The sequence below is a fragment of the Cynoglossus semilaevis genome, chromosome 17 (genome assembly GCF_000523025.1).
Source record: "Cynoglossus semilaevis isolate Cse_v1.0 chromosome 17, Cse_v1.0, whole genome shotgun sequence".
Classification (NCBI taxonomy): domain Eukaryota; kingdom Metazoa; phylum Chordata; class Actinopteri; order Pleuronectiformes; family Cynoglossidae; genus Cynoglossus; species Cynoglossus semilaevis.
Window position 1 is genome coordinate 2,482,408 of NC_024323.1, and position 10,954 is coordinate 2,493,361.

Below are 10,954 nucleotides of genomic sequence, written 5' to 3' on the forward strand. Positions count from 1 at the left end.
TCTTCATCTCTCTCTTCCGCTCGTGAACCCAGAAAAGACAGGAAAAGGCCCTGATTTATTTATGTCAGGGAATCTGGCCTAGTTTTTCTTTTTTTTTTTTTCCCTATTCTCACGTTCCATCATGCAAACACACACACACACACACACACACTCACTGTGTGCCAGTGTAGCTAAATGAAGCGTTCGGCCTCCTGTTGTGATGGGATGGACTTCGCAGACAGCACACATTTGTAAACTCAACACACACACTCACGCACAAACAAACACAGACTTTTTTTTTTCTGCAGATATTTTGAGATTTTTGTGAGATTTTGTGGCGCGTTAGTGTTCGGTCTGATGTTGGTGCTGCTAAAATTACCTCCCATCAGTAGAACTCTAGAAAATGTTGTGAGAGACACGGCCCGACACTGTACTTTTTTATTGCAATATATACATGTTGAAACCAAGAAGCTACTGTTAGTTTTATGTTTGACTTTGGTCTGATTCCACAGTCCATTAGCATTAGCAAGTTTGTGATGTTCTACTTTTAGCCAATCAGCTGACAGTAAACTGGAACCCTATTGGAATTTCTAATGAGTTGTTATTACAACTACTGCCCCCCTCTGGGAGCTGTATACATTCCATACGTTTCCAATTATTATTTATGGTTTTGCGGATCGATGATACTCATGAAACAAAAGACGCCTCCTGGAGTCCAAATTACATTTTATCACAGCAGCAGAACTTTAAAATCCTACCACAGGAAGAAGCAGCAAGACAACACCAGAGGTAGACTGAACACATGGGGAAAGGGTAAGTGAAGGTGGACCAGTTTAAAATTACTGGTGTCAACCATCTGAAGTCACGGGCCCTGCACCCTCTTCGCCCTCCGCTGCAGGCACAGTGGAGTGGGCGGAGACGAGGCTGAGCTGGAGGCTGGTTTTATCGATGCTCAGATTATCCGCGGTGACGACCAGGATGACAGGATCGGAAAGGAGCGTAGCGGGATGACAGCTAAGGTTGAAAGTCAAGGTTGAAGTGGTCCGGACATGTGTTGAGGAGAGATACTGAGGAGAGGGAGGTTTGAGACAGAGATGCCAGGCGGGAGGGAAGAGACTCCAGAGACGATATATGGATGGAGTAAAGGGGAACAAAAAGATTGGTTGGTGTTACAGAAGAGGGAAAGTGTGAGGTGGAGACAGATAATGTTGTTGTTTTACAGAGGTTGAACACTGCAGGCTGTTAGTGAAGAACTTGTTTTTCTATCTTAGCGTTAAACCTTTCCTGGCCCACGTGAAGCTAACGCGACTTGAGCTGCGCCTACGAAGCTCTTTACTGTGTTTATAAGTGTAGGTTTTTAGTCACATTTGAAAACATAAGTTGACAAAGTCAATTTGGTCAATATCAAAAGTACTGGGAAAAAAATCATTGATAATCAATGTAAATTAGCTCGTGGTTGTTTTGAAGCAAGTCCGGTTTTAATACCTGACGCGACCCTCACCAAGTTATTAGGGGCTGAACCCCTGAAGGACAAAAGAAGACCTAACTAGCATGGTAGAATAGACCATGTACCATATGTTTGGTTTTCATTTCTGATTATTAAGAAGAACGCTGCTAATGCTAAAGTAAAGAGCCACCGATAATAACCTTCCATTTACTCTGGCTGTTTTTACAGGTCTGCCGAGTGTAGGTGAAACTGTATCATTAAGGCTATTTGTGTCACACCTTATATCTGCTGTATGTCTTGGGTTATTTTTGAACCACTTTGTGTATTTTCTTTTTTCTTCAAAATGACAGTTTTCTGCCAAACATCCACCCACAACATGCTGTATCTGTGCAGTGTATGAAGAAAACAAGTAAATACCACGTGTGCATGGAACACTCCTGTCTGTGAAACGACGTCAAATGATCGTGAGTTAGTTAAACAGGACGTTCATTACAGGATTAATTATGAATATTAATTAGGAATAATCAGCGGCGTTCATGGACTGGATTAGAAGCAGTAGGTGTTCAATAAACAAGTTTCCCCAACAGTGCAGTCATGAAAATGCTAACTATTTAGCACCTGCCAGAGACACAGGTCTATTCTAATTGGTCGAGAGGGTTGACCAACCAACAGGCTCCAGTTGCAACAGTGGGATTTTACATCTATCTCTGTCACCCATCAGCATCTATCCTTCTTATCTGCCAATCCTTAAATGACTCCAGCGCCTCACGGTGGACCCTCTCAGTGCTCCTGTCACTCTTCTGTCCCCGTGTTAGTTAGTCTCTCCGTCAGTCACTCCAGTGGCTAAGCCCAGGCCATCAAGCCACCAAGATGTTTCCACCAGATAGCTCCTCTTTATATGTTTGTTTGCGGGTGAAGGACGGTGAAGGTGGGGACTGTGGAGACGGAGACGTTGGCCGTAGAGAGAAAGAAGAAAAGGAAAATATATACCAGCAGGCAAGTGAAATGACAGAGGGATTGAGAGAGGTGGCAATTAAAAGGGTGAGAGCTTAGAGGCAGCCGTTTGAAGGGGAGAGAACGTGAGAGAGAGAGAGGAGTAGAAAGGGAGAGACTGCCCAACTTTTATTTCTATTTTATAGAAAGCGAAATTCAATTGTTTAGAAAGAAAATAGTCGGCGGACAGGAAAGGCTCCAGGGTGTGAAGGGAGAATTGTTTTTTTTTTTTTTTTTTCTATAGAGAAACGGTGAAAAAGAGAGTCAGGCAGAGGGATATGACTGTCTCTGCCAGTCATTACCTAGTCAAGTCTCAGCAGCAGTTTGGCAGCCAGCACTCTAATTGAAGAGGCCAGCGGCCTGGAAACAACAGAAAGTAGTGGGGATGGATTTCCTCTGTGTTTGTTGGTGAATTAGCCTGTCATTCATTTCCCTCTGGCTCCTGGTCCGGATCAGAAAAAAACACATTTGCATTTCTCATGTTTTGAGCAACTTGCCCTAAAGTCTGTTGTCTTAACCACAGGTCAGTAAATACTAACATTGTCTTAGTTCTCCGCCCGAACCATCGGGTGAGAACAGGAAGATAGGTGGAGGGTGAAAAATTAACACGTTTTTTTTTTTTTAGGCTTTTCCTCCTGCTTTCAAATGTAAACATCTGTGTTTCTAAATGTATACAAACACAGACTCCTATAGAACAGACTGTTGAGAAAATTCATTCAGAGTAACAACGGATTAAAATAAAAGGTGCTGAAAAAACCTTAGAGGTGACATTTAATAAAGGTAGCTCATTCACTTCGAGTGAATGAAAATTAAAGCTGAGCTGAATGTAGTGGAGGGCTTTGTAGTTAAAAAAATGTACTGAAAAAAGAACTTGTATTAAAATCAGAAATGAACCACTGAAACCCCTGAAACCTTTTAGAACCATCAACGATTGCTTTGATATCTCTCTACACCAGGGGGCACCAACTGTATTTGTCGGCACTAAAAATTGTCTAACATTATCGTTTGATGTTTATTTTGGAATCTGGTCATGGGGCCGCAGTGGACGGTTTGACAGGCCAGATTCAAACCATGAACCACTGGTTGATGATCACTGATGGGGGTCTTTGTTTTTTGTTTTTTACTAGTTATAGATAGCTAGCATAGACAAAGAAGTCGGTCTTCTCTGTGTATATTAGATGTTGTTAATGAACTGACTGCTGCATTACTGCCACCATGTGGTCAAAATCTGCATTGTAACTGAACTATTCGTAGATAACATATTTTATCCGTTGTCTTCAGTTGATAGCCTGTTCAGTCCCGCAACCCTCGAGGCCCACGGGTGCAACACTGAAATATTTTCCCAGCCCTCTATCTGGTGCTGTCGGCCCTATGGTTAAGTATCACTGCTGTACACTCGTGCCAATTATTTATTTGTTGCAGGATGTCGCAAACCACAACACTTTTGAACATCAACACTCCTAAAAACTGTTTCCTCGACCTCATCACACCCGTGCGTCCTCCTCGCTCACAGGTGGACACCACCAGCTGTCACGCCTTCTCACATATTGATTTGGCAGCTCCTGAGAGTCTTCGACATCAATTTTACATCACCAGTGAGGTTTTATGGGAGAGAGAGACACACACAGAGAGAGAGAGGGGGGAGTCTATTAATGACCGAATACCACTCGGGATATTCGAGGAACTTGAGATGCCCAGGTGCCACTGCTAAAAAGTTGTCAGGTTGAATTAGTCTTGCAGAGCGCCGCACTCCGCCGTCGCCTCCTCAGGTGACAGCAGCTATCGCCACATTTTACGCTCCTACTCACTGCCATCGTGCAGCTGATCCACCTTGAACCACGTCATCCCAGAGCAGGGACAGCGCTGACATGCTCCAGCGCTCGCACACAGCGCATGATAATTACAAGCTGCTCGCCTCTCTTACAGCTCCCATCCTTCACCTGTGCACATTCGCAGCGCACACGGATCAGGTGAAATGCATTCATTTCGACGCATGCTTTGTTTTGCAAATGTAGCGATTCGGAAGTCTTCTTTGTCCTGGCACGTTAAATATTAGCAGCCCCCTGCTGCCAGTGACGTGCAAAGACACAACAGTTTTGTCAGACTGTGTGTGACAGCTTGACCTTCTACAGTGTTGGTCACTCATCACGACAGAGATTCAGCTCCGGACAACAGGGGAAACGACAGTTTGTGGGATTTCAGTTCTGCACGAGTCAACGGCAGATTCAGATGCTTAGAAAGAGCAACGTTTTATTTTATTTCATCTTAATTTAACCACGCCAGTCATTAGGGGCTCAGAAATACGACTCCAAGAAAGGTGGTATCATTTTAGAGAGCGTCTGATTGGAGTTGAATCGCAAGCCCAGTCTTTGTTGCGGACCAAACAGGATTAAGATTTACAGTGTAGTGCCGAAGATGCTGGAAGGCGGGTGGCAAAATCAAGCAGCATTATGGGAGATGTAGCTTAAGGTAAACGTATGTAGGTTAAGCCCAGGTGGACCAAATGTGACGGGCCAGATGTGGCCCACGGGCCTTAACTTTGACATGTGATCTAGACCCATTTGAGTTTTTTTCCCTGAAAACTGAACTTCATAGATGAGAAGAGTTGATGTAAAAGAAATCCCCCAGGGTTGGGTTGGGTTTTTATTTTTGAAATATTTTTATAGCTTTGTGACTTTCCCTTGTATATTCTTTGATGCCTCAATGAGTGTGAATGAAGTAGAGCTAAATGCTAAATGCTAACATTCTTTCTTTTTTTCTTCTCTACACTCTTCCTTCATTGTCTTGATAGTGTCGTATATTTACTGATGTGTCTTAAACATATCCTGACCATAATGGTATAACTGGGTATACTGGTCACGCTGTCTTCATCAGAGTAAGTACTTTTACGGTAAACAGGCCAACACTGTTACAGTCAATACTGCCCGGTCAACCACCTCCGACCGAAGATTTTTTCAGATTCAGCATCGTCTTAGGTTTTCTCTTCAGGAGTGTTTTTTTTTACATAGTCCTCGTTTTTTTGTTTTTTTCCATAAATCCGCAGCCGTTCCCAGGTGAAAGGCCTTAAAGAGACGCAGGTTCAAAAACCCTTCACACGTCAGATAAATAGAGTGGAACAAACCACTTAGCTGAAGATGATTAATGTAAAGCTCCCAGCGACTCCCTTTGCTTCTTAGCCCCGGCTCTGTCATGTGTTGGCACAGTGTTGGCATTCGGAAGCAGACTCAGCTGCACTGTGTCCTCCGCCTCCGTCCCTGGAGGGAGAGTCTCAGTCCACTGCTGGGCCTGTGGATGTAGAGGCACAGAAACCTGGACAGGTGAGGAGCCAACATGACACGCGGCACAGAACTACAACCAGGAACTACCGTGGGCATTGGCCGCACGTCGTTCCGCTACAAGGGGAAGAGGGATGAAGGAGGACGCACTCCCTCCTCAAGAGGAAGAAACTTTCGAGAGGAGGGAAACTTTATGGATGAATCGTTGATACCGTTCTAACATGCTAGCTTTAGGAACTGTTAGTTCGAAGGCAACTCGACGAAGCAAATCGAGCTGTTCGGTTTCATATTTAGCCAAAAATGATTGATTGTGAAACAGAGGAAGTCGATAATTTTCAGTAAGACCAGTATCCAGAAACAGTCCAGGTACTACAGTACTGACAGTAGTCGCTCTGAAATGAGAATAGCATGCTATAAAAAGGCTTTATGGTTCTAAAATCCTTTAATAACTGAGGGTAGTCTTCATCCTCACTGCTCTACCCCACCCCCCCCCAACATAATATTACCCTACACAATATGTGTTTAATTGCCCTGTAGAAGCTGACAGTGCCTGGACTCAAGAATAGATGGTTGATTTGCAGGAATGAAAGAAGGGGGGAAATCTAAATTCAGGTTAGTGACAGCAGGTGAACCAGGACTATTTCTGGCTTTGTGTTGGATTCCAGTCGCAGTCAAAACTAATTTTGAAGGCTTTTTCTCTCAATGATGACATGAGCGCAGCAGCCGGCATTTCTGCCACACCAGCAAGTGCAGGGGAAAATGGGAAAGGAGAGCAACAACAGATAAAGGCAGAGAAAGTGTGTGTGTGAAGGGGAGAGTGAGGGAGGAAGGGGGAGGGAGGAAGTAAACTGGGAGCAAGAGTTGGAGAGGGGGCAATTTAATGCTGTAATTAAGTCCCTGATAGCACCCTGGGAGATGTGCTTTGGCTTAGGTCCAGGACTGCTTAGCTTTGTAGCAATCCTTTTTTACACACATACACACACACGCACCGTTCCAACTAACAGAAATTTAATGTGAGCCTTCACTCCGTGCTGCTGGAGCCAGACCGAATCCCCCGAACATGTGTCAACTTCACCTGAATGATGCATTGACAAGAAGCGGCACAATAGGAGGAGCGGGCTCGTGAGAGGGAGAGAACGAGCACCATCACTTTCAGTCGCTCTCGCTAACACGAGAGACAGCTGCCTCGACAAGTGCACACAAATCATCCTTATGAGAGCAGCAACAGAAACACGTCTGAGAAAATACTGGGTCCTTTTAATGTTCGCTGTGCCTCCTACTGTACGACGTGCCTCAATTTGACGTCGTTCCTACAGTGAACCATTCCCGACTGTCGACTAATGTTTCTAATCGACGTCGCATGGCAGCAGGTCGGTGCGTTCAGACCAAGATGACCCCAGAAGAAAGTGAAAGAAATGCCATTTAAGCAACTTTGAATGTGAAATAGTTGCTGAGTCTTTGACAAAGTGCTGATCTAGTGGCATTTCCCCCACATCGCCATCTCCAGGGTGTACAGACAATGGTCCAGAAGGAGGAAATATCCAGTGAGCAGCAGTGCTGTGGAAAAACAAACCAAAAAAGCCCAGCTTGTTTATGCCAGAGGTCAAAGGAGAAGGGCCAGACTAATAGGAAGGCAACAGTAAATCAGAAAGTACTCATGAAAGCATGGATCCACCTCGCCTTGTACTATTGATTGGGGGGGGGGGGGGGGGGGGGGGGGGGGGGGGGGGGGGGGTTTACAGTACTGCGTGTTGGCGTATACATCCACAGTCACTAGATCTATATCTAACATCTGTGTCGTCGCAGCAGCCGGAAAATTTGCAGCAAAATTTTCAATACCTCCGAGTGGACCAATATCTCTGAGGTATTTTCTTTTTTTTCTTTTTTTTAATGGAACGTCTTCAGTCCCTGCCACAAACAAACAGACTTTGTTGAGACTGCAGAGAGATTGGACCATTTATGTGACCTATATACAACGGAACAACAGAAATCTTTTCTTTTCTTTTTGGATTCAAATCCACTCCGTGTGCTGCTGCCTGGACACGGAAGCATGTTTAGCAATCCGTTTAGAACATGTATGTAAAACACAAGGCCCGTGGGCCGAATGTGGCCCGCCATATTATTTTATGTGGCCCGCCAGATTTTATTTTTTATGTCTATGGTTTTCTTAAAATATATGTTCATCTTAAAGAGTAAGCGGTTAAATTTAGGGAATAATTCACAATTTTTTTTCTTGATTTCCAATTCTAATCAACCAATAAATGACCATAATGAACATTTATTTTTCAACCAGCATCCTAGCATTTTTTTATTTTTGTTGGGAATCGAACCCATGACTTTCTGCTTTTTGCTTGTAAGGCAGGCATGTTTTTTTCTGCTGCAGTGCATTTTTCTTCTTAACTTCTCTCACTGGAGCAACTGTAACACCAACAACGTCCTCTTGGGGGATCAATAACATATTTTTTATTTGTGGCTCCAAATGGGATATATATCAAATGTTTTTCAGCGTGACCTTACTCTGAACAGTCATGTCGGGTTATTTCTTTGTATCCGACGGACGGTGTGTCAGTGTCACTCTCTTGCTAGATGCCGAAGGGCAACGGGAAGAATGTCCTTAGTTGGCTGTCGTCCCAGGAAGCTAATGGGACGAGAGCTGGGAAGAACCCTGCGAAAGCCCCAGGCAAAAGTGATTGAACTGATTAGCAAAAAATGGCCACAATTTCCGTTGTGTGTAAAACCACGTGGGATGCCCATGTGGGTCACATCAAGACTGTAGACCAGGGGTCACCAACATTTTTGAAACCAAGTGCTACTTCAAGGGCACTTAGTAACAGGAAGAGCTACTTGTTTGATCTAAACAATGTCATAATAATCAGTTCTGGGACATACAGTAGTACGTTGGTTCTCAAAGACTGGGTCGCGACCCTCAGGTGGGTCGCAAAAGATTGTTTTTTTGGGGGGTCTTCTCACATCGGTTTTTTTTGGGGGGGTCGTCTCACATCGTGTTATCCAGGTGTTTACGAATAATGTCTATTGACTTGGGTCGCGGGGGCTACCAGGTGACCCCTGGCACCATGTTGGTGACCCCTGCTGTACCCCGTTCACACTGTAGTCTCATGGTGCCATTGAATTTATAATGTAAAAAAAAATCGAAACGAAAATACTAAATGAGCGTTTGGACCTGAGGTGTGGACATGTCCCCCAGGACAGATGGGTGTAGGTGTCACAGAAGAAGTTTGACTGAGGAGTAAATGTAGTACCACACATGTGCCTTGCTGTCAACTGTAGGAGGAGGAGAAAAGGAAGTAAGACCACAGAGCAGAGGATGAGAGAGAGAGAGAGAGGAGGGGGAGCATTTACTCACAGCTTTTCTCCAACAGCCCAATTCCTCGCTGCTTTTCAGGGCGAGTGGAGCGGAAGACAGAGCGGCGCAATAGGATTTTAATAGAGGACAACGTGCGCGTCGGAGGGATCGCTGATTCCCTGCGGCTCGGGCTCCGTGGGAGACGCGGATACACTTGTACAAGAGAAACAGTTGTCACCACAGAGACACTTGGAGGAGCCGCTGCAGCAGCAGCACACTGCGCACAAGGCTCCCCTCCGGGTACACGGTCGCACCGGTGCGCCGCGCGTCTCTGTGGATAGACGTGCGTAATACAACGCGAAGTCGGTCTTTACGCACGGTGTCACAGCGAGCTGGAGACACGAGGACACGGTCCAGGACGCACGATGCTGATCGGTGAGTGTGTGGAACGTTCAACTTCTTTACTCTATCATCGGCCACGGGGATTTCTGGGTAAATGTTGCCAGCGGTGAGGTTGAGTTTTCATTTCATGTGTCACGAATTAGTGAAGCGCAAGCCGTGCGGGCAGCGGAGGTCGGGGAGGGGGGACACGAGAGAACCTTTGCGCACACTGTGGATCCTACGGTCTCCGTCAGATTGTGCGTGTTAGAACGCTGCACCAGCGGTGACAGCAGTGTTGTAGCAGCATCTGTAGAACACAGTGCGTTGAGGATGAAAGACACTTTATTCCCATTGCATGGTGGAAAGTTATGACTTTTTTAAAAAAAAAAACTTCATCATACGTGATTAATTTCATGTGTGGAAAATAAGAAAGGCTCTTCCGGTTCTTAAATAAATAATCGAGAAATTCCCACGAACATCACTTTGTCCATGTCTGTTTCAGCCGGAAGTTAATGAGAAATGAAATCTTCTTGGAACTGGCCGGCCGGAAGTTAATGAGAAATGAAATCTTGGAACTGGCCTGGCTTGAGTGATCGACTATTTGTAGACCATCATTGATTCGACTGTGTGGAGGTGGTAATGGAAGTGCACAGTGTCTGAAAGATTTCTCCCATTAATTTACACCAGAGTCAGATCTGCATATGAAACAATCAATAATAATTTACCAGATTATTGACATCCTCTCAGCCCTGCAGGGTCGGAGTCCGTCAAGACGGTGTATATTATTGTCTAATCAATGGGAATGCTGAGCTTTTTAAAATTGATTTGAATAACGGTATTGTTTTATAAGGATAATGAAAGAACTTGAATATAAGTATTTATTATTATTATTTTATAGGACACTTATTTTGACGTTTAGATGCCAATAAAAAGCAGCTCCAGGATGACGGAACTTTTAAACTCCTTTTGATATGAGTGGTCCAACAAAATGAGCTTCTTTGTGAACCTGTGCTGCTCTGGTGTTTTTATTATTCCTCCTCATTATTCTAATTGAAAGCCAAGTCCCTCAAAGATCTGGAGGAAAAGCAGGTGTTTTTTCTTTGATAACGAACTGGAGGAAGTGGTTACGTACTCGACCGGGCACATTTAGCCCATAAAGGTGATGGATCCCGCTCTAAATGAGATTATGAGGTTCAATGTGGTGTCGCCGCTCATAAAATGGCCTCACTACACGGGCCAATGAGTCATGAAAATGGACGCCATGTGAGCATTTTTCTACATATTTACTCCCTGGGCTCCTCCATCACGGTGTGCCCCCTACAGGGTTTCTGGATTCCTGTAAAGTGCAACCCTGAACTCCCGGTGCTTGATTTTAACCTCGACCGTTTCGTCGTCTTACGAATGCGTCACAGGGGAGCTCTGCTTTAGCTGCGTTTGCTCCAACGACCGGTGCTGAATGATGTCACTGATTGCCCACCTTTTGTGTTTTCTTCTGTGGTGTTTACGCTGCTTCCTTTCATCAACTCCAAGGTGGAAAATGAGTGGGAACTCTAACCTCCATCTGTGCTTTTCCTC

At 44.8% G+C, this 10,954-nt stretch overlaps 1 protein-coding gene across 2 annotated transcripts in view; it reads left to right on the forward strand.

The window, feature by feature from the left end:
* Positions 1-10,954, forward strand: part of znf385c (zinc finger protein 385C) — an 83,317-nt gene that overhangs the window by 18,751 nt on the left and 53,612 nt on the right. The window contains exon 1 of one of the 2 annotated variants that reach the window (XM_008329246.3): positions 8,745-9,433. The exons of the other annotated variant lie outside the window; for it this stretch is intronic. Coding sequence (XP_008327468.1) covers positions 9,424-9,433 — 10 coding nt within the window. The 5' untranslated portion in view covers positions 8,745-9,423. Of the gene's footprint in view, positions 1-8,744; positions 9,434-10,954 lie in introns of those variants that run through there. 2 annotated transcript variants of the gene reach the window in all.